Source organism: Scyliorhinus torazame, chromosome 22, assembly GCF_047496885.1.
Source record: "Scyliorhinus torazame isolate Kashiwa2021f chromosome 22, sScyTor2.1, whole genome shotgun sequence".
Taxonomy (NCBI): domain Eukaryota; kingdom Metazoa; phylum Chordata; class Chondrichthyes; order Carcharhiniformes; family Scyliorhinidae; genus Scyliorhinus; species Scyliorhinus torazame.
Genome location: NC_092728.1, coordinates 67,859,719 through 67,883,782, shown reverse-complemented (window position 1 = coordinate 67,883,782; position 24,064 = coordinate 67,859,719). Strand labels below are relative to the sequence as shown.

Below are 24,064 nucleotides of genomic sequence, written 5' to 3'. Positions count from 1 at the left end.
GGAAGCTATTATTAAAGACATTATGGCAGGGCACTCAGAAAGATTCAAGCCAATCAGGAAAGTCAACCGCAACATATATAGGTACTGCACCCCACCTATAATCCGTGCAGTAATCACAGATGAAAACCCAAGACTGCTGGAAGAACGGAATCTGAAGTGGCAATCAAAACTAGTCCTGGTGGGCACTCTGATTATTTGTACAGTGGATACCTTCTATATGAGGTGATCTGCTTCCCAACAAAATACAGGTCTAGCTCTTGCTTAAAATAATTCAGTGAGTCAGTGTTCACCACGACCCAGCCCCCTGCCCCAAGCTGACAGCCTGTTCCACTCAGAGGTTGAGCAAGCGATAGTGTCTCATTGGTTTTCATGATCAGCGTTACAAGAGTGACGTACACCCTCGTCTATGAAGCTAGATGCATATTCTACTCATGTCAATAATTTCTAAGTGATTTAATTAGATTAAAGGGTACAAAGAAAGGCTTTAATGGTCCATTGTGATTCCATTTGGGTTGCAGTTTTGCTGGAGGGTGGGTGGCTCCTAATCATCTCTTTGGTATTTTGTGTGAAATCGGACTTGTTTTAAAATGGACTCTCTGAATGAACTCCAAAGGAAAAATTGTTGACGAATCAAACTGCAACACGATGCAATTTCTATGAATTCACTTCAGAGCATGAAATATAGACACAAAGGAGAGAAGGAAATGACAACTTAAGTTGTATGCAGAAAGATGGTTGATACCAGTGTGCAGTGCCAAAAAATATTACAGTAGCTGTTTAATAATCTACCCATCGACACTGCTATTTCTTGCTACGCTGAATGCTTGTATAATGGTGCATTCGTGACTTTTCTTTTTAGTATTCGCAGGGCGTGCCACTACATTGTCAATCTACGGTATTTTGAGATGTGTATCCTGCTGGTGATAGCAATGAGCAGCATAGCCCTGGCAGCGGAGGATCCTGTGGTAGCAGATTCACCAAGAAATAATGTGAGTTGGCGCAACAACTAATCAGCAACTGTTATAAAGTATCACAGTCATCCATCAAGTCACTAGTTCAGCTGTGAATACTCTCTTAAAAGGTGCCTTAATAAAAAGGGGCTGTCAATTTAGACTCAAGAGGATAAAGCCTAATTTGTAAAGGACACCAGAATTTGCCCTCAAATTCTCAGAAAGATCACAGATCTGGTATTGCGATCCCATTTTTCCAGTGCTTTGCGTTTGGATGACAATTATCCTGCCTTCACACCTCCTCGAGACAAATCTTTTAGTTTCTTCACTTGTCCCATTGTCACTTCCTTTGAGCTTGGACCATGAGACCATTTGTCATTTCAGCCATTTGGCCCACTATCCTATCGCAAACCTTACCTTTTGTTATTCTTCTCACTCTCTCCCCTTTCACTTGATCAAAATCTATTGCATTTCTAACTTTTCACAGTTCTGATGAAAAGCCACAGACCCAAAATGCTAGCTGTGGAAACGTTTCTCTCTCGCCAGAGATGCTGCCAGATCTGCTTTGTATTTCCATAATTTCTATTTTTATTTAATCAGTTTTCCTACTTATCTCTAAATAGCCTTTGGTTTGACTGTGAAAAATGCAGGGATAATGTTTGGATTCAAATTAATGGAAGCAGTGAACAGAATTCGATGGAGGCAAAAAGGGCAGCAAGGTAGCACAGTGGTTAGCACAGTTGCTTCACAGCTCCAAGGTCCCAGGTTCGATTGCCGGCCTGGGTCACTGTCTGTGCGGAGTCTGCACGTTCTCCCCGTGTCTGCGTGGGTTTCCTCTGGGTGCTCCGGTTTCCTCCCACAGCCCAAAGATGTGCGGATTAGGTGGATTGGCCATGATAAATTGCCCTTAGTGTCCAAAAAGGTAAAGTGGGGGTTACTGGGTTATGGGGATAGGGTAGAGACGTGGGCTTGAGTAGGGCCGGTGCAGACTCGATGGGTCGAATGGTCTCCTTCTGCACTGTAAATTCTATGATTCTATGAAAAGAGTGTCGCCTGTCAGCTGGAGTGCTTGAGAGCTGTAGAGCACATGCCAGGAAGGACTGTTGCTCCCTTTATTTGGTTCTAAATATGGCGGTCAATATGGTCGCCTTCCTTAATCCTAATTACGTTTGCTTTAAAGTCGCCAGGTATCTCTCGATACCGCCACAAGGTTCAAAATCGAATACTGATCAAAGAGCCGGAAAACCAGTTAGTTAGTTCAAAGTCAATACTATTTATTTACACACACAGCAATATCTACTCACGCACGAAATACTAGACTAAACTATCACTACTGCTAAAGCTTATACTTAGCTTTGGGCGCCCACTCAGTCAGAGGAACAATGGCCTTTGTTCGGATCTGAGGCTGCTGGGTTCGAAGTGGTGAAGGGGAACAGCTAAGGTTGTCCGTCTGGTAGCGAGCGTTGACCTTGGACTTACTTGCTTCTGGTGCAGCTGATGGAAGGGTCTCTCCGCTTTGAGAGCCAAGTCCAAGAGAGCCAGTCTCTCTTGGGGCCTTTTTCTTATACCCAAAGGGGGCTTCGCGTGCTTTTGGGTTGGCCTTGAACTTGGCCCCAATCAATTGGGCCGAATCTTGATCACTCGTATTGATCTTGACCAATAAAGGGGTGGGTGCCCTGGGCGTGTCCTAGGTGGCCATTGGCCTGGCTTTGTTTGTGCTTTCGGTTTGGGGAACTGGCGCCGTGAGGTCTGGAGCCAGATCGGTTACTGGAGCTGCGGTTCCAATACACGTACAGGCTCTGTGCCTGCCTGCTTTCTTAGCATGTCCATAGTTCCCTGCAATCTTTGCAAACATCCATTTTGTATTCTGGAAGTGGGCATCCCTGATGGCTACAGGCCCACTAAATTAATTGCCAATCAGGCGCTCAACTGGTCAGCAGTGGCTCTTCCCTGTGATCAAGGACCCCAGTGGAGGAAGTCCCGCCCACGGAGAGCTGCCGGACAATCAGAGATTGGCACCTCTTCGTTGCCTGGCAGCTGACAGTACTATATCCACCCAAGAACTAGGATCATGGCTGGGACCAGGTACAGTTGATGATGTGGGTGGGGAGTCATGAGGGAGATGGTGGATGGGGGTTGGCAGCAAGGGCAGGAGTTAGTGGGCCTCCCCCCAGCTTTCTGATGCCAGGTCCCTCAATCTCAATCAGACGCTGAGTGCCTTTGAACAATGGACTTCCCTGGAGCCCACAAGCAACTTGAACAAGATTTGCTTTTTGGGCTTCCTGCATGGTGTGCCCCCCAACCTTCGATGGGTGGATAACAGTGATGGCAGGATGAGGCTCATAAATGTACATTGATTGCCCACTTCAGGGCCTCAATTCGCATTGGGACAGGAAGGCTTTCCATAATGGGCCTTTCCCCTACGGACTTAATTGGGGCATTGGCAGGAAGGCAATGGGATTTCCAAGCACCATCCCCTTGTCTGATTCAATGCCCCCCTGTCACCATTTTAACCCTGGTCTCCAGCGTATTACTCTGCTTCTCTGAATCACCAGTCCAGTGACAATATCAGTACATCACTACCTCCCCATATATGGCTAAAAGAACTGGATACTGTAAAAGCTATGGGCCCTGACAATATTCCAGCAATAATACTGAAAGATGTACTCAGAACTTGCCATGCCCCTAGCCAAGCTGTTCCAGTACAGCCACAACACTGACATCTACCAGAAAAGTGGAAAATTTCCAAGGTATGTCCTGTACACAAAAAACAGGACAAATCCAATCCAGCCAGTTACTGCTCTATCAGTGTACTCTCAATCATCAGCAAAGTGATGTAAGGGGTCATCAACAGTGCCATCAAGTGGAATTTACTTAGCGATAACCTGCTCACTGATGCGCAGTTTGGGTTCTGCCAGGGTCACTCAGCGCCTGACCTCATTACAGTCTTGGCTCAAACATGGACAAAAGAGCTGAACTCCAAATGTGAGGTGAGAGTGACTGCCCTTGATATCATGGCAGCATTTGACCAAGAATAGCATCAAGGAACCCTAGCAAAACTGCAATCAATGGGAATTGGGGGAAACACTCCACTGGTTGGAGTCAAGCCCAGAACAAAGGAAGATGGTTATGGTTGTTGGAGGTCAGTCATCTCGGTCCCAGGACATCACTGCAGGAGTTTCTCTGGGGAGCGTCTTAAGCCCAACCATCTTCAGCTGCTTCATCAATTACTTTCCATCCAGCATAAGGTTCAATGCGGAGTTATTCGCTGATGACTGCATAATGTTCAGCACCATTCATGACTCCTCAGATACCGAAGCAGTCCATGTGCAAATGCAGCAAACTGGACAATATCCAGGCTTGGGCTGACAAGTGGCAAGTAACATTCGCGCTACACAGGTGCCCGGCAGTGACCATCTCCAATAAGAAAGAATCAAACCATTGCCCCCTCACATTCAATGGCATTACCATCACTGAAACACCCACTATCAACATATTGCGGGTTACCATTGACCAGAAACCGAACGGGACAAGCCATATAAAAACTGTGGCTACAAGAGCAGATCAGAGGCCGTGTCTGCGGGGGTCTCACCCCCAGAAACCCAAAGGTGTGCAGCGTAGGTAGATTGGCCACTCTAAATTGCCCCTTAATTAGAAAAAAAGAATTGGGTACTCTAAATTTAAACAAAAAAGAGCAGATCAGAGGCTAGGAATCCTGTGGTGAGTAACTCACCTCCTGACTCCCCAAAGCCTGCCGACCATCTGCAAGGCACAAGTCAGGAGTTTGATTATAATACTCCCAACTTGTCTGGATGAGTGCAGCTCCAACAACACTCAAAACCCGACACTATGCAGGCAAAGCAGCTCAGTTGATTGGTACACCTTCCAAAAACATTCACTCCCTCCACCACCGATGCACAGTAGCAGCCGTGTGTACCATCTACAAGATGCACTGCAGGAACTCACCAAGGCTCCTTAGACAGGTGCCTTCCAAACGCATCTCGAAGGATAAGGGTGGCAGATACATGGGGACACCACCACCTGGAAGTTCCCCTCCAAGTCACTCACCATCCTGAGTTGGAAATATATCGCTGTCCCTTCTCTGTTGTGGGGTCAAAATCATGGAACTCCCTCCATAAGAGCACTGTGCATGTACCTACATGACCTACATGAGATCACACATGACCTACAGCTGTTCAACTGCCTGATCAAGGGCTGTTAGGAATGGGCAACACATGCTGGCCTAGCCAGCGAAGCCCAAATACCGTTAAAAAAAAATTTAAATGCGCCACGGGAGGACAATATATTCCATACAACAACTTGGCAACTCAGTGAGACCAATGGCATGGGTCTATAATCTATCGACAGTGGGGTTGGTAAAATGTTTGTTTTTATTAAAGTTAGACATGTTAGAACAGGTTCTCCAGTTGCTGAACTATGGGCGGGATTCTCCAGTCTGCCGGCTGCCTGTTTCTTGGCCAGGATCAGTTCGCCTCCAGCGCGATTCTGTCTTCTCGCCAATTGTCAATGGAATTTCCCATTGTAACCACGCCACACCACACAAAACCTGTTGGCGGGGGTGCACTGCCCGTAGGAAAATGGAATCGCAACATTTAACATGGAACATACAGTGCAGAAGGAGGCCATTCGGCCTATCGTGTCTGCACCGACCCACTTACGCCCTCACTTCCACCCTATCCCTCTAACCCAGTAACCCCTCCTAACCTTTTTGGACACGAAGGGCAATTTAGCATGGCCAACCCATCTAACCTGCATGTCTTTGGACTGTGGGAGGAAACCGGAGCACCCGGAGGAAACCCACGCAGACACAGGGAGAACGTGTCCCCACAGACAGTGACCCAGCAGGGAATCGAACCTGGGACCCTGGCGCTGTGAAGCCACAGTGCTACCACTGTGCTACCATGCTGCCCCCGGAGCTACCACTGTGCTACTGTGCTGCAACGACCGGAGAATTCCGCCCGTATATCCTTTGCTTTTCCAAATTTGATACAAATTCCAAACAACGGCCTAGAAAGTCTGTTAAAACCAGTGTAATGTGCCCGAATTCATCCAAATGAGCGTGGAATTCTGCTTGCAAGTTACGTAAAGCGTAACTCCAGTTTCAATAATCTTGAAAATTGTTTGAAAATCTCTGTGTTGAATGTCTTTCCTGCCGACAAAACTGTCCATGTCCCCATATGATGAGCATGGTGCGTTTTGCCATTTGCAGCAGTTCGAGGAGGTGCTTAAAATGAAGGTCAGCTTTTTCAGATGTTAATAGGCACTATTTGTTTCTAAACTAAATAACTGGCTCGGGCCACCAATGGAACTAATAACTGGTTCAGTAGAGTTTGTAATTAATTTTCAATCATATATCGTTATGCTCGGCGGACTAGACATTTATTAACGATGTATGTTTATTGAGTTGAACCTATTTCCAGTTGTAATTACGAAATCTGCACCAGGTCACCATTCTTGAATGTAGCAATTTTTGCGTGCAAAGGAAATAAATATAATTAATTACTGTCTTTTGTAGTACCCAATTCACTGATTCCTGGTAGATTTGACGGTATGTTTGAATTGTTTGTTATTATGCAGACAAATTTAAACACAGACTTGAACAATTAGTTTACTTTCGGAAGACAGCACAATTTCCAGCATGATTTTTGCCCAGATTGCAAATTGTAGCCCAAGCTGAGACTCTGAAATAATTGAACATGGCTCTCATTGTTCCTGACTCTGTATCCAAGCTTATTTGTTTTCCAGTTCCAACCAATGTTTTCTATAATGTTCTTCAATGATGCATTATTGAATGAACAAATGAATCAGCTTTTGTTCATGTAACCAATGAAAATTACTGTAAATTTACAATGAAAAATGGCAAACACTTTCACAATACCCCGTCCCATGGTTAAATCTATAAGAAGTCAAAATATGAAAATATGAGCAGTTTATTGATTTGTTATGTTGTAGGTGTAACGTAAGCGGCTTCCTTGTGCTGCACTTGACAAAGGAAGGTTCAGACGTGGAGATAACTTCAACACGTTTATTAAACTATTTACACTTCTATTACTCGGGTTCGACACTACTGCTAATCCTACTATAGCTACCCAGACTGACTAACCAGTTGCTGCAATCCACGTGGTGGGTGTGATATTAAATCAACCCTGTGTCTGTACTCACTGACTGTCTCCACTGGAAAGAGGCAGATCATGTGTGCGATGTCCTTTATAGAGGGTTGGTTTAATGTCCCCCTGTGGTCGTGTCACCTCCTCGTGTATCGTGAATGTCTATTGGTCGTGACCTATCTACTTGATCTATTGGTTGAATGTGTGTGTGTGTGATGTCTCTTGTGCTCATGCTAGTGTCTAGCTAGCCTACATGTCTTTACATTGATGCACATCACCACATTTATTAAAGTAAAGATTTTGTTAGGGGGTAACCAATCTAAACCAAGGCTGCAGATTTTTTTTTTCTCTAGATGGTAGATTTGTGGAATGATTCTTTTCATGAAAGGAAGTTGTTAATTACACATTCAAAAAAGAATTGTAGAAATAACCGATGAAGAAAGAGATTGAACACTCCAAGGGTGAATATTGACGCTTGAAGCACAAATGCTCTGTGAGACCATGTGGCTCCAATCCTGATGTGACCTTAGATATGTCACCTGTGGACTGAAACATATAATATCCTGAGTCTTGACAGAGTGATATGGGAAGGATTTTTCCCCTCGTGGGAGAATCTTGAATAAGATTTAAAAATAAGGGGTGGAATTTTCTGAAAGAATGGAGAAGTGTCAGGTTTTGACTGAAAACTAGTGTGTTTTCCTCCAGAAACACCATCTGGTTTTCTGTCCAGATCTTCTGACATAAATAAATCTGTGGGCTTGTTTAGTGCGGTCACTCTGGCGGGGCAGGGCCTCATAGATCCGGCAAGCCAGTCTACACATGTTTAAAGGGTGCCCTGATCAGCGAGAACTCCCTCCCCCCCCACCAGCACCCCCATGGCCATGGAGGACCCCCACACGCTTTGAAGCAACCCCCCCCTTCCCCACCATAGAAGTATCGGGCAACACCTTCCTCCCCTCCCTCTCTCCACCCCCCCTGTGTTCTACATGCATGTTCCTCCCCTCCCCCTCCCGCCACCACCAAACACAGGGGGAATCCTCCGAGGGGTTTCCCCCCTCTCAGTGCCATGCGGCACTGCCCAGCCTCAGCACTCATCCCCGGGGCATCCAGGCACATCTGCACCCCTGACTTGGTTATCATGGCTGTTTTTTGATTTCGAAAGCCAGTAGTGAATCGCGCTGGCAGGGAGGGAACGTCACACGGGGCTGGCAGGTACGGCATAAGGCCGTTTGATTATATTAAAATTTATTCAAATTAATGGAAATCAGGGTGTGTACCTGATCATGTCATTGATGGAGGACAGGAAAGTTTCAAACTCAGATCTCTCAGGTGCAAATCCCGTTATGGCCCTCTGATGAGATTTAGTGCCAATAACTGGATTTGTGTGCCCGTCGACCGGGCCTGAAAAATCACGCACAAGGGGTGTCCCGTTTAAGGCAGATGAGAAGAGTTTTTCTGAAAGGGTTGTGATCCTTTGAAGTCCCTTCCTCAATACAGTACGAAGTCTTACAACACCAGGTTAAAGTCCAACAGGTTTGTTTCGATGTCACTAGCTTTCGGAGCGCTGCTCCTTCCTCAGGTGAATGAAGAGGTCTGTTCCAGAAACACATATATAGACAAATTCAAATATGCCAAACAATGCTAGGAATGCGACCATTAGCAGGTGATTAAATCCTTACAGATCCAGAGATGGGGTAACCCCAGGTTAAATAGGTGTGAATTGTATCAAGCCAGGACAGTTGGTAGGATTTCGCAGGCCAGATGGTGGGGGATGAATGTAATGCGACATGAATCCCAGGTCCCGGTTGAGGCCGCACTCATGTGTGCGGAACTTGGCTATAAGTTTCTGCTCGGCGATTCTGCGTTGTCGCGGGTCCTGAAGGCCGCCTTGGAGAACGCTTACCCGGAGATCAGAGGCTGAATGCCCTTGACTGCTGAAGTGTTCCCCGACTGGAAGGGAACATTCCTGCCTGGTGATTGTTGCGCGATGTCCGTTCATTCGTTGTCGCAGCGTCTGCATGGTCTCGCCAATGTACCACGCTTCGGGACATCCTTTCCTGCAGCGTATGAGGTAGACAACGTTGGCCGAGTCGCACGAGTATGTACCCTCGCACGAGTATTCGCACCCCAATACGCCAACATCTTCATGCACAAGTTTGAACAGGACCTACTCACCGCACAGGACCTTCAACCGACGTTACACACCAGATACATCGATGACATTTTTTTCCTTTGGACCCACGGCGAAGAAGCACTGAAACGACTACATGATGACATTAATAAGTTCCATCCAACCATCAGACTCACCATGGACTACTCTCCAAAATCAGTTGCATTCTTGGACACTCTCGTCTCCATCAAGGACGGTCACCTCAGCACTTCGCTTTACCGCAAACCCACGGATAACCTCATGATGCTCCACTTCTCCAGCTTCCACCCTAAACACATTAAAGAAGCCATCCCCTATGGACAAGCGCTCCGTATACACAGGATCTGCTCAGACGAGGAGGAGCGTAACAGACATCTACAGACGTTGAAAGATGCCCTCGTACGAACGGGGTATGGCACTCGACTCTTCGATCGACAGTTCCAACGCGCCACAGCAAAAAACCGGACCGACCTCCTCAGAAGACAAACATGGGACACAACCGACAGAATACCCTTCGTCGTCCAGTACTTCCCCGGAGCGGAGAAACTACGTCATCTTCTTCACAGCCTTCAACACGTCATTGATGACGATGAACATCTTGCCAAGGTCATCCCCACACCCCCACTACTTGCCTTCAAACAACCGCGCAACCTCAACCGAACCATTGTTTGCAGCAAACTACCCAGTCTTCAGAACAGTGACCACAACACCACACAACCCTGTCATGGGATTCTCTGCAAGACGTGCCAGATCATCGACATGGATACCACTATTACATGTGAGAACACCACCCACCAGGTACGCGGTACATACTTGTGCGACTCGGCCAACGTTGTCTACCTCATACGCTGCAGGAAAGGATGTCCCGAAGCGTGGTACATTGGTGAGACCATGCAGACGCTGCGACAACGAATGAACGGACATCGCGCAACAATCACCAGGCAGGAATGTTCCCTTCCAGTCGGGGAACACTTCAGCAGTCAAGGGCATTCAGCCTCTGATCTCCGGGTAAGCGTTCTCCAAGGCGGCCTTCAGGACCCGCGACAACGCAGAATCGCCGAGCAGAAACTTATAGCCAAGTTCCGCACACATGAGTGCGGCCTCAACCGGGACCTGGGATTCATGTCGCATTACATTCATCCCCCACCATCTGGCCTGCAAAATCCTACCAACTGTCCTGGCTTGACACAATTCACACCTCTTTAACCTGGGGTTACCCCATCTCTGGATCTGTAAGGATTTAATCGCCTGCTAATGGTCGCATTCCTAGCATTGTTTGGCATATTTGAATTTGTCTATATATGTGTTTCTGGAACAGACCTCTTCATTCACCTGAGGAAGGAGCAGCGCTCCGAAAGCTAGTGACATCGAAACAAACCTGTTGGACTTTAACCTGGTGTTGTAAGACTTCGTACTGTGCTCACCCCAGTCCAACGCCGGCATCTCCACATCAGGCCTTCCTCAATAGGCAGAGGTAGAGTCTGTGAATATGTTTAAGGCAGGAGTAGCTAGATTCTTGATTCGCAAGGAGGTACAAGGTTATCAGGGGTAGGCAGGAATGATAAGTTGTGGTTAAACCAGATCAGCCAGGGCCTTATTGAATGGTGGAGCAGACTCAAGGGGCCAAGGCGTCTAATCATGCTCCTAGTTCAAATGTTCACTTGACTGCAGCAGGAAGGGTTACATAATATCGGATACTGTATTTGTTGGTTATTTTGCTTGATTACAACTGGGATTCAGAGAGAACGTACAAATTTGGCCATCCTCTATGTTTTACTTGTGATTATTTACCTCGCTCAAAAGATTAAACAAATTGCGGGGGTGTCTCTAACTTAATATATCTGGGAGGAAACTGATGGGGCTGGATTATCCGATCCTGCGGCTTACGACCAGAAAGTAGGCGCCGCCCCCCGCACCGATCCCCTGTCTGGTGGGGGGGGCTAGCAGCCGTGCTGAGTAAAGCCCCCTGCAGATATGGCGGAAAATGGGCGGGTCCGTGGCCACGCAAGCGCACGCCGGTGGCCTGCGGCGGCCACGCCGTGCAACATGGCGCCGGCCATGCGCTGACCCGGCCTGCAAAAAAACTGTACCCCTGCAGCAAGCCTCGCCACCCCAGACCACCCCACCACCAGTGCCCCCAGTCCCTGCCAAAGCCCCCCCCCCTGCCAATGGAATGGCTCCTCCCGCAGCTGTGGCATCACTGGACTCAATCCACACCCCCCACGCGAGGTCCCCGAATGGTGTGAGCACACGTGTCCTACGCCGTTGGGGACTCGGCCCATTGGGGGCGGAGCATCGGGGGAGGGCCTCAGGTGACATCCTTAGGCCGTCCGTACGGCGTGGGAGTATGCTGTTTTTGAGGGGACGGAGTATCGCAAAATCAGTGCCACCCCCGATTCTGGCGTAGACGGGGATTCTTCGGCCGAATGCGATTTCGGCGTCGCCGATCGGAGAATCCCGCCCGTGGTGTGGGATTGACCATCCATCTTGTTCTCCTCCTAATTTTATTTTGCGTGACTTTAATAAAAGTAGAATTCACCGATGTGTAACACCAGCAGCCAATCCAATACTGTCAGGACCCGACCATGCAGCGACGATCAAGATCACTCCCCTAAGTCTGTCCAAAGGATGAGGTTTGATGGCATTTTAAACATTTGATTTTACTTTTACGAACTAAAGTATGTGTAATTAAATAATTTGCAAATTCTGGCTGCCTGTAATTGAGGCAACTAGGCAATGTTTGAGGGCTTTTGTTATTGTGAAATCTGTTAGAGCCGCAGCTGTTTTGGCGCCATTGCTTTTTCGTCAATTGGCTGGCTCATCTCCGTGCTTTCATTTATTTTTTTTCTCTCAAGACACGGCATGAACCAATGGCGGAACATTGAAACTGACTCTCAAACCGTTTGTCATTTTCACCGGTTATATTTTAGAATCTGCGGCTGTTCACACCAGTGAGGTCTTCCGGTCCCGCCGATAGCGCACTCCTGCCGCGGGGTTTTCCGGCGGGTGTGAGGAGGATTCAATGGGAAGTCCCATTGAAAATCCCGCCACTGGCCAATGGCGGGTGGCCTCCTGCTGCCGAGAATCATGCCACGGGGAGGCCAGACAATCTCACCGATAGAGTTTTACAGCACAGAACGAGGCCCTTTGATCCATCGTGTCTGTGCTGGCCATCAAGTACCTATCTATTCTAATCCTGTTTTCCAGCACTTGGCCCTTGGCCTTCTATGCTATGCCATTTCAAGTGCTATCTATATGCTTTTTAAGGGGGCTGGTTTGGCTGGACAGTTGGTTCGTGATGCAGAACGAGGCCAACGGTGCTGGTTCAATCCATTTACCGGCTGAGGTTATTCATGAAGGCCACGTCTTCTCAACGTTGCCCCTCGCCTGAAGTGTGTTGATCGTCGGGTCAAATCACCACCAGTCACCTTTTCCCCCCCTCCCTCAAAGGGGAAAGCAGCCTATGGTCATCTGTGACTATGGCGACTTTACTATGTGCTTCTTAAATGCTGTGAGGGATTGTGTCTCTCAGATAGTGAGCTCCAGATTCCCACCACATTTTGGATGAAAAAGCTTTTCCTCACGTCATCTCTAAATCTCCCATCCCTTAATCTTAGATCTCTGCGTCCCTGATTAGTGACCCATCTTCTAAAGGGAACAGTTTCTTCCCATCTACTATACCTGTGTCCCTCATAATTTTTTTAAAAATAAACATTTTATTGAGGTTTTTTTTTGGCATTGTAACAGCAGCAATATAAACAATGTACATGAAAATATAAACATAGTGCAAATACCACCTCCCTCCCCAACAGGTCCCACCATTAATTAACCCCCTAATCTACGCTAACCTAACCCCCTCCCCCGCCCCCCCCTCTGCTGACGATTAATTCTCCGCGAAGAAGTCGATGAATGGTTGCCACCTTCCGGCGAACCCTAACAATGACCCTCTCAAGGCAAATTTAATTTTCTCCAGACAGAGAAAGCTGGCCATGTCCCATAGCCATGTCTCCGACTTCGGGGGCCTTGAGTCCCTCCATGCTAGTAATATCCGTCTCCGGGCTATCAGGGAAGCAAAGGCCAGAACAGCTGCCTCTTTCTCCCCCTGGATTTCCGGATCCTGCGACACCCCGAAAATTGCCACCTCTGGACTCAATGCCACCCTTGTTTTTAATACCTTGGGCATGACGTCAGCAAACCTCTGCCAAAATCCCCTCAACTTTGGACATGCCCAGAACATGTGGACATGGTTCACTGGTCCTCCCACACATTTTGCGCACCTATCTTCCACTCCAAAGAATCTGCTCATCCGGGCCATTGTCATGTGGGCCCGGTGAACGACCTTGAATTGAATCAGGCTGAGGCTGGCACAAGTTGCGGTCGCATTGACTCTACTCCACGCGTCCGCCCAAAGGCCCTCCTATATCTCTCCCCTCAGCTCCTCCTCCCACTTTCGCTTCAGCTCCTTGGTCTGCGTCTCCTCTGATCCCATAAGTTCCTTATAAATGTCAGAAACGTTCCCCTCACCTATCCATCCTCTAGAAACCACCCTATCCTGAATCCCCCTTAGCGGCAGGAGTGGGAAGGTTGGTACCTGTCTACGCAGAAAGTCCCGCACCTGCAGATATCGAAATTTGTTTCCCCCCACCAATGCAAACTTCTCCTCCAACGCCCTCATCTTGGAAAAGCTCCCCTCTATAAACAAATCCCCCATCCTCTCAATTCCCGCTCTCCGCCATATTCGGAAACCCCGTCATCCTCCCCGGGGCAAACCGGTGATTATTGCAGATTGGGAACCAGACTGATGTTCCCACTGCTCCCACATGTCTCCTCCATTGCCCCCAGACTCTCAAGGCTGCCACCACCACAGGGCCGGTGAAGTAACGTGCCGGCGGGAACGGCAGCGGCGCAGTTACCAGCGCCCCTAAACTTGTGCCCTTGCAAGAAGCCGCCTCCATAGGCACCCATGCCGACCCCCCCCCCCCACCCCACCAGCCACTTCCTAATCATGGCTATGTTAGCCGCCCAGTAATAATTGCTAAAGTTCGGCAGCGTCAACCCACCCTCTCCCCGACTCCGCTCCAGCATTACCCTCCTCACTCGCGGGGACTTGCGCCCCCATACAAAGCCCGCTATAACTTTATTTGACCCGCTGAAAAAAGGACTGCGGAATGAAGATGGGGAGACATTGAAATACAAACAGGAATCTCGGAAGGACCGTCATTTTCACCGTTTGGACTCCACCAGCTAGGGACAACGGGAGCGCATCCCATCTCCGGAAATCATCTTTCATCTGATCCACCAACCGGGCCAAGTTCAATTTATGTAGCCGGTCCCAATCCCGTGCCACTTGGATACCTAGGTACCTGAAACTGTCCCCTACCAATCTAAACGGCAGTTCCCCCAGTCGCCTCTCCTGACCCTTGCCTGGACCGCAAACATCTCGCTCTTCCCCATATTAAGCTTATACCCCGAAAACCGGCCAAAATCCTCTAAAATTCCCATGATTTCTTCCATCCCCTCAATTGGATCTGAAACATACAGCAGCAGGATAACAGCGAGACTCTGTGCTCCACGCCCCCCCCCCCCCCCCCCCCCCCCAACCCAGGACCAGCTCCTTCCAACCCCTTGAGGCCCTCAGAGCAACTACCAGCGGCTCTAGAGCCAGCGCAAACAGCAGTGGGGAGAGGGGAGATCCCTGTCTCGTCCCCCAGTGCAGTCTAAAATAGTCTGAAGTCGTCCTGTTCGTCCGTACACTTGGCACAGGAGCCTGGTACAGCAACCTGACACAGTCAATAAATACCCCTCCCAAATCCGAACCGCCCCAGAACCTCCCATAAATAATCCCACTCAACCCGATCAAAAGCTTTTTCCGCATCCATCGCGACCACTACCTCCATCTCCCTACTTTCCGGGGGCATCATGATCATGTTTAACAGCCTTCTTACATTGACCACCAGCTGACTGCCCTTAACGAACCCCGTCTGATTCTCCACAATGACGGTCGTTACACAATCTTCAATCCTGGAGGACACAATTTTGGCCAACGGTTTGGTGTCTACGTTTAACAGGGAAGTCGGCCTGTAAGACCCACATAGCTCCGGGTTCTTGTCCCGTTTCAGAATAAGCGAAAACGTGGCCAGTGACATCGTCTGGGGCAGAACCCCTCTTTCCCTTGCCTCGTTAAACACCTTCATCAGCACCGGTCTCAATATCCCGGAGAACTTTTTGTAGAACTGGGTACCCGTCCGGTCCCGGGACCTTACCTGACTGCATGGGCTTCAAGCCCTCCACTATCTCTTCCAACCCGATCGGGGCCCTCAGTCTTTCTACCAGCTCCCCGTCCACCTTCGGGAAAGTCAGCCCCTCCAGGAAGTGCCTCATCCCCTCTGGCCCCGCAGGGGGTTCTGACCTGCACAACCTGCTGTAGAAATCCCTGAACGCCTTGCTCACCCTTGCCGAGTCCCCAACTAAATTCTCATCCCCATCAATAACTTTCCCTATTTCTCTAACTGCCTCCCTCTTTCTGAGCTGCTGTGCAAGCATCCTGCTAGCCTTCTCACCATGCTCATAGATCGCCCCCCTCACCTTTCTGAGCTGTTCCACTGCCCTCCCTGTGGTTAACATGCCAAACTCCGCCTGTAGCCTCCGCCATTCCCTTAAAAGCCTATCTCTGGAGTCTCAGTGTACCTCCTGTCGACTTGTAGAATCTCTTTTACCAGTCTGTCCGTCTCTGCCCTATCCATCCTGTCCCTGTGAGCCCGGATCGAGATCAGCTCTCCTCTCACCACTGCCTTCAGCGCTTCCCAGACCACCGCTGCTGAGACCTCCCCCATATCATTTACCTGCAGGTAATTTTGTATGCATTTCCTCAGCCTCTCACACACCGCTTCGTCCGCAAATTGCCCTAATCTAACCTCCATTGTGGGCGCTGATTGCTATCTTTACTAACCTGCAGGTCAACCCAATGTGGAGCATGGTCCGAGATTGTGATCGCTGAGTACCCCATGTCCACCACCCCTGCCAGCAAGGCCCTACCCAAAACAAAGAAATCGATCCGAGAGTATATCTTATGCACGTGGGAGTAGAAGGAGAACTCCTTCACCCTCGGCTGCCTAAATCTCCATGGATCCACCCCCCCCATCTGCTCCATGAACCCTTCCAGTTCCTTTGCCATTGCTGGCACCCTGCCGGTTTACGAGCTTGACCGATCCAGGCCGGGATCAATAACTGCATTAAAGTCCCCTCCCATGATCAGCTTGTGCGAGTCCAGGAACGGTACCTTCCCCAACATCCTCTTTATAAATTCCACTTTGGCGCATATACATTAACCAGCACTACATTCATCCCCTCCAGCTTACCACTAACCATAATATATCGACCCCCCCCACATCCGAAACTATTCTACCCACCTCAAACATCACCCGCTTATTAATCAAGATCACAACCCCTCTCATCTTTGTGTCCAGCCCCGAGTGGAAGACCTGACTGACCCATCCTTTCCTCAATCTAACCTGGTCCACTACTCTAAGGTGCGTCTCCTGCAGCATTACCACGTCCGCCTTCAGTCCACTCAGGTGCGTGAACCCGCGTGCCCTCTTAACCGGCCCATTCAACCCTCGAACATTCCAGGTGATTAGCCTAGTTGGGGGGGCAAATTGCCCCCCCCCTCCGCCGAGCAGCCATCCCCTTTCTTGGGCCCGCCTCCAGCCCAGCCGCTCCCGCCATCGACCTCCTCCCTGTCCCTCAACCTAAGTCCCTCCCTCATCAGCAGATCAACTACCCCCCTCCACCCCCAGTAACACCACTCTGAAACCTAACCCATACAATAAACTAAACATATGCATACCCCCCACTGCGCTTCTTTGAGCTAGCTCACCCAGCTAGCTTGTTGGCCCTTGGTGCCAAAAAGTCTCCCACCTATTGTTCCCTCACTCCCCTCCCCCCCCCGCTCATACAAACAAATCCCGTCATCTAACAATCCCCACACAATCACCCAGCTAAAAAAAAACAATCACCGAAAACCAAACAAGCACCCATCCCACAAAAGTGCACATCAAAGAAAAAGACATTGCCAATATCCACCAAAAAGAAAACCCGAAAACGAAAAAACTTTTTCTCCCCTTCTTAAACAGAACTCAGAAACAGAAGATAATTTTTTTTTTTAAAAAGTGAGACCCAATATAAGCCAACAAGTTGCATCAAAGTTCGAGAATTCTTAGCCCCCCACCAGTCCTTTTCTTTTCGCGAAGTCCAGCGCGTCTTCGGGCGACTCAAAATAATGATGCTGGTCCTCATATGTGACGCAGAGACAAGCCGGATACAGCAGTCCAAACCTCACCTGTTTCTTGAAGAAGATTGACTTAACTTGGTTGAAGCCTGCCCTTTTCCTAGCCACGTCCACACTCAGGTCCTGGTACACCCGCAGGATACTGTTGTCCCATTTACAGCTCCGCGTTCGCTTGGTCCACTGAAGAATACATTCCTTGTCCAGGAACCTGTGGAATCTCACCACCATTGCCCTCGGAGGGTCCCCCGTTCGCGGCTTCCTCGCAAGCGCTCTGTACGCCCTGTCCACCTCCAAGGTTCGGGAGAATGTCCCCTCCCCCAGCAGCTTTTCAAACATACTGGCTATGTATGCCCCAGCATCCACTCCCTCAGCTCCCTCCGGGAGCCCGACAATTCTTAAGTTCTGCCGATGTGACCTATTCTCTAGGTCCTCCGCCTTCTCCAGAAGCCTTTTCTGCTGGTCCCGCAGCATCCCCACCTCCAGCTCCACTGCTGTTTGATGCTCCTCCTGCTCAGCCAGCGCCTTCTCAACCTTCTGGATCGGCCGATCCTGGGTGTCCAATCTGTGCTCCAGCCGATCAATCGACTCTTTAATCGGGTCCAGGCAGTCCCGCTTCTGCTTGGCAAAGCCGTCCTGGATGACCTGCATCGACTGCTCCGTTGATCGCTGGGCCGACACACCAGGGGGCTGGTCCACGGCCATGCTGTCTCCTGCTGCAGTTTCAACGCAGCTCTTGCCTATCTTTCTATTTCTGCCTTTTCGTGCACTTCTGGGGCGTCATTCTCCGACCCCCCGCCGGGTCGGAGAATGGCCGTTGGCCGCCGTGAATCCCGCCTCCGCCCCCCGCCGAAGTCTCCGGTACCGGAGATTGGGCGGGGGGCGGGAATCGGGCCGTGCCGGTTGGCGGGACCCCCCGCTGGATTCTCCGGCCCGGATGGGCTGAAGTCCCGCCCAGAAATTGCCTGTCCCGCCGGCGTAAATCAAACCTGGTATTTACCGGCGGGACCAGGCGGCGTGGGCGGGCTCCGAGGTCCTGGGGGGGGGGGCGCGGGGCGATCTGACCCCGGGGGGTGCCCCCACGGTGGCCTGGCCCGCGATCGGGGCCCACCGATCCGCGGGCGGGCCTGTGCCGTGGGGGCACTCTTTCCCTTCCGCCTCCGCCACGGCCTCCACCATGGCGGAGGCGGAAGAGACTCTCCCCACTGCGCATGCGCGGGAAACTGACAGCGGCCGCTGACGCTCCCACGCATGCGCCGGGAAACTGACAGCGGCCGCTGACGCTCCCGCGCATGCGCCGCATTTCCGCGCCAGCTGGCGGGGCAACAAACGCCATTTCTGCCAGCTGGCGGGGCGGAAATCCCTCCGGCGTCGGCCTAGCCCCTCAATGTTGGGGCTAGGCCGCCAAAGATGCGGAGCATTCCGCACCTTTGGGCCGGTGCATTGCCCGTCTGATTGGCGCCGTCTTTGGCGCCAGTCGGCGGACATCCCGCCGTTGGGGGAGAATTTCGCCCCTGGTTCTTTTCTCCATACACCAAAACGGTGCCCAATTACCTCAGCCTTCGAATTTACCATTTAAAACCAGAAAAAAGTCTGGGCGAAAGGTCCAAAAGTGCAACCAGAGCGGGAGCCACCAAATGTGCGACTTACTCCTTCATAGCCGCCACCGGACGTCCGTCCCTCATAATTTTGTACACCTCAATCAGATAACCCCTCAGCCTTCTCTGCCCTAAGGAAAACAACCCCAGCCTAACCAACCTCTCTTCATAGCTGAAACCCTCCAGCCGAGGCAACATTCTGGTGAATCTCCTCTTCACCCTTTCTAGTGAAATCATATCCTTCCCATAGTGTGGCAACCAGAACTGGCAAACAGTACTCTAGCTGTGGCCTAACAGGCGTTTTATACAGCTCCATCATAACCTCCCTCTTCTTGGGCGTCATTCTCCGACCCCCCGCCGGGTCGGAGAATGGCCGTTGGCCGCCGTGAATCCCGCCCCCGCCCCCGCCGAAGTCTCCGAAGGGAGAAAAGTCGGCGGGGCGTTAATGGCGCCGCTGCCGCGGAGAATGTCACGGGTCTGCGCAAGGCAGCCGATTTTCGGCCTGCCGATATTCTCCCTTCCGATGGGCCGAAGTCCCGTCGACGTGATGACCGTTCACGTCGACGTGAATCAAACCTCCTTTTCATCGGCGTGACCCGGTGCTCCAGGCTCACGCCCGACCAGCGAGGAGGTGAGTGACGGCCTGGGGGGTTGGCTCTGGGCAGGAAATGGCGTGGCCGCAGACTGATTGCCCTGAGGAGAGGTGTGTCTCGGCTTGTGTGTGTGTGCGGCGGGGGGGGGGGGGGGGGGTGGTTAGAGTAGGCTGGGCTCCGGGGGAGTGCCGGGAGGGGGGTCCGTGCCGGGGTGGAGGGTTGGGGGTTGCGGAGGGGGTCCGTGCCGGGGTGGAGGTTGGGGGGGGGGGTCCGTGCTGGGGTGGAGGTTGGGGGTTGGGGAGGGGGTCCGTGCCGGGGTGGGGGTTGGGGAGGGGGTCCGTGCCGGGGTGGAGGTTGGGGGGGGGTCCGTGCCGGGGTGGAGGTTGGGGAGGGGGTCCGTGCCGGGGTGGAGGTTGGGGGTTGTGGAGGGGGTCCGTGCCGGGTGGAGGTTGGGGGGGGGGTCCGTGCTGGGGTGGAGGTTGGGGGTTGGGGAGGGGTTCCGTGCCGGGGTGGAGGTTGGGGGGGGGGTCCGTGCTGGGGTGGAGGTTGGGGGTTGGGAGGGGGTCCGTGCCGGGGTGGAGGTTGGGGGTTGTGGAGGGGGTCCGTGCCGGGGTGGAGGTTGGGGGTTGTGGAGGGGGTCCGTGCTGGGGTGGAGGTTGGGGGGGGGGGGTCCGTGCTGGGGTGGAGGTTGGGGGTTGGGGAGGGGGTCCGTGCCGGGGTGGAGGTTGGGGGTTGGGAAGGGGTTCCGTGCCGGGGGTGGAGGTTGGGGGGGGGTCCGTGCTGGGGTGGAGGTTGGGGGTTGGGGAGGGGGTCCGTGCTGGGGTGGAGGTTGGGGGTTGGGGAGGGGGTCCATGCCGGGGTGGAGGTTGGGGGTTGTGGAGGGGGTCCGTGCCGGGGTGGAGGTTGGGGGGGGGGTCCGTGCTGGGGTGGAGGTTGGGGGGTTGGGGAGGGGGGTCCGTGCCGGGGTGGAGGTTGGGGGTTGGGGAGGGGTTCCGTGCCGGGGTGGAGGTTGGGGGTTGTGGAGGGGGTCCGTGCCGGGGTGGAGGTTGGGGGTTGTGGAGGGGGTCCGTGCCGGGGTGGAGGTTGGGGGGGGGTCCGTGCTGGGGTGGAGGTTGGGGGTTGGGGAGGGGGGTCCTTGCTGGGGTGGAGGTTGGGGGGTTGGGGAGGGGGTCCGTGCCGGGGTGGGGGTTGGGGAGGGGGTCCGTGCCGGGGTGGAGGTTGGGGGGGGGGTCCGTGCCGGGGTGGAGGTTGGGGAGGGGGGTCCGTGCCGGGGTGGAGGTTGTGGAGGGGGTCCGTGCCGGGGTGGAGGTTGGGGGTTTGGGGAGGGGGTCCGTGCCGGGGGTGGAGGTTGGGGAGGGGGTCCGTGCCGGGGTGGAGGTTGGGGGGGGGTCCGTGCCGGGGTGGAGGTTGGGGAGGGGGGTCCGTGCCGGGGTGGAGGTTGGGGGTTGTGGAGGGGGTCCGTGCCGGGGTGGAGGTTGGGGGGGGGGGGGTCCGTGCTGGGGTGGAGGTTGGGGGTTGGGGAGGGGTTCCGTGCCGGGGTGGAGGTTGGGGGGGGGGGGTCCGTGCTGGGGTGGAGGTTGGGGGTTGGGGAGGGGGTCCGTGCCGGGGTGGAGGTTGGGGGTTGTGGAGGGGGTCCGTGCCGGGGTGGAGGTTGGGGGGGGGGGTCCGTGCTGGGGTGGAGGTAGGGGCGGGGGGGGGGTCCGTGCCGGGGTGGGTGATGGGAGGGCAAATGAGTTGGTCCACCTGGCCAGGTGCCAGCCTCCAACAGTTGGACCCATGCGGTCCATGCCACCTGGCTGGGGGGGAGGAGGGGATATGGGCAATGATGACATGTCGTCGTTCCCCTCCCCCCCACCAGGTCGTCATGTTTTCAGATCATCCAGCGATGTTGGCCGCCGTGGTGGCAGCCGCTCATGTCTATGTTGCCCTGGATGAGGAGGAGGAGGAGGAGAGGAGGAGGAGGAGCGTGCCAGAGAGGCGGCGCAGGCTGCCGCAGAGGGGCAGGCGGCAGCCGCCCAGGCTGGAGGGACACCTGACCGACAGGACGAGGAGGGGGAGGAGGACGTCGCGGCCCCACGGCAACGGAGGCACCCGAGGGCGCCCCGTGTGTACCGGCCCCGGCAGTCATACCAGGACCTCACGGACCGGGAATGCAGGAGGAGACTCCGGATGAGCCGGAAACCGTGGCACACATCTGCCACCTGCTGGCACACCTGTCACCGCGTGGCACTGGCGGGGGACACCCTCTCCCCGTGTCCGTCAAGGTTACGGTGGCCCTGAACTTTTATGCAACGGGGTCATTCCAGGCACCGAGTGGGGACCTGTCCGGCATATCGCAGACATCGGTGCATCGGTGCATCCGGGCAGTGACAGATGCCCTTTATGCCATGGCGCACCGCTACATCCGCTTCCCCGTGGACCGGGCCAGCCAAGATGCCCGGGCCGTGGGCTTCTCTGCCATTGCCGGGTTCCCCATGGTCCAGGGTGCGATCGATGGGATGCACGTCGCCGTGCGGCCACCTGCAGATAACAGGGCCGTGTTCACTAATAGGAAGGTGGACCTATTCGATGAACGTACAGGTGGTCTGCGACCACCGCATGATGATCCTGCACGTCTGCGCCCGTTACCCAGGCAGTGTACACGACTCATTCGTGTTGTCGCGGTCATCCATCCCCGGCATGTACGAGGGACGCCATCCCCGGCTGAGGGGCTGGTTGCTGGGCGACAGGGGCTACCCATTGCGATCGTGGCTGATGACGCCTATACGGAGGCCACGCAATGAGGCGGAGAACCGCTACAATGATGCCCATGTAGCGACAAGGGGAGTGATCGAGAGGTGCTTTGGCGTGCTGAAGATGCGTTTCAGGTGCCTGGACCTCTCTGGGGGCGCCCTCCAGTATCGGTCAGATAGGGTCGGCCGCATCATTGTGGTGTGCTGCGTCCTGCACAACATAGCCCAGCAGAGGGGCGATGTGCCGCAGGCAGAGGAGGGCGGAGTGGAGGAGCAGCAGGAAGAGGCCCAGTCCTCCCCAGATGAGGGGGATGGGGGCAATGGTCAGGGCAGACGGGGTAGACACAGACGGGTGGCTGTCCACCGTTACCGGCTGGCCCAGCGGGCACGGGACAGACTGATAGACGCCCGCTTCACTGACTAGATGGGCGTGGGAATCGGGTAGTATGGCCACAGACCGCACACCATGACAACAGCCGACCACCCACACCCCCCACCCATCCATCCACCCCAGCACCATCACCCCCCTCCCCAACCCCACACACCCCACCCGCATGCACACCACCCCCCCACTCCCAATTGCCGATCCACCGGCGGCACAACGGGCCGGGCTCACCCAGTTGCGGGTGGACGCGTGTCTATCGCAGGCCATGGAGAATGATGACAGCCCGCCTCCGATGAGCTCCTGGCTCTACATCGTTGGACTATGTCTGACCCCATGGCCACAGTACCACCATCCACCCGGACCATCCCTGCATGCGGCTGTGACACTGCAGCGCACGGTCCCGTCCTCTGCCCGGGGGATGTTAATGGCGGCCCAGGGGGAAGGGGGCAGACTCACCTGGGGCTGAGGTAAGACCACCCCTCACACACACACTTGCGCTCAACGTACATGACACCCCCGCACACTTTGGACAGAGCACAAAGGCAGCTTCGGTAGGTGTAACATTGACTTTAATAACCAAAGGAGTTCATGCACGTGCCCTAGCGCCTAAAACTCATCTGTGCCCTGCACCCGTGCCAACTTACTCAGTGTCTAATTGTTTGGCCTTACGGGCCCTTTGACTACGTCTACGTGGTTCCCCAGACGGTACAGCAGAACTGGAGGTGGACTCCTGTGATTCCTGCCCTCTGACACTGGATCCCTTTGGCGGCCGTTTCCTGGGGCGTCCTGGCCTAGATGGGGCCAGGCTGCGGCCCGGGCGACTGGGATGGCGAGCTGCCAGCCTGTCCTGCCCGTTGCCCACCCGATGCACCTGGGACGGAAGGGGGGGGAGTCCGAGGTGTCGCGGTGTACCGGGACCTCCCCTACAGAGGGAGCCGGGACGGACCACACCACCTCCTCCTCCCTCGGGGTGCCCGATGGCCCCCAGGCCTCTACATGGGTGGGGGATGCGAACGGACTGGCCATCCGACGCGCCCCCGACATCTGGCGCTGCCAGTCCTGGAGGCCCGTGCTGGTATCGACAGGGGTCTGCAGGTTTGCAGCCATGGAGCCCAGGGGGTTGTCGAACCCTGTCTGCGACAGTGCGACGCCAGCTCGCACATGGCCACTGGCGCCGTTGCCCTCAGCGATGGCCTGCTGAGACTGGGCCATGGCCTGCAGAGACTGGGCCATGGCCTGCAGAGA

At 53.5% G+C, this 24,064-nt stretch overlaps 1 protein-coding gene across 1 annotated transcript in view; it reads left to right on the top strand.

Annotated features, from left to right (window-relative positions):
- Positions 1-24,064, top strand: part of cacna1ba (calcium channel, voltage-dependent, N type, alpha 1B subunit, a) — a 949,382-nt gene that overhangs the window by 790,427 nt on the left and 134,891 nt on the right. Inside the window, exon 24 of the mRNA XM_072488273.1 lies at positions 860-989. Coding sequence (XP_072344374.1) covers positions 860-989 — 130 coding nt within the window. The remainder of the gene's footprint in view (positions 1-859; positions 990-24,064) is intronic.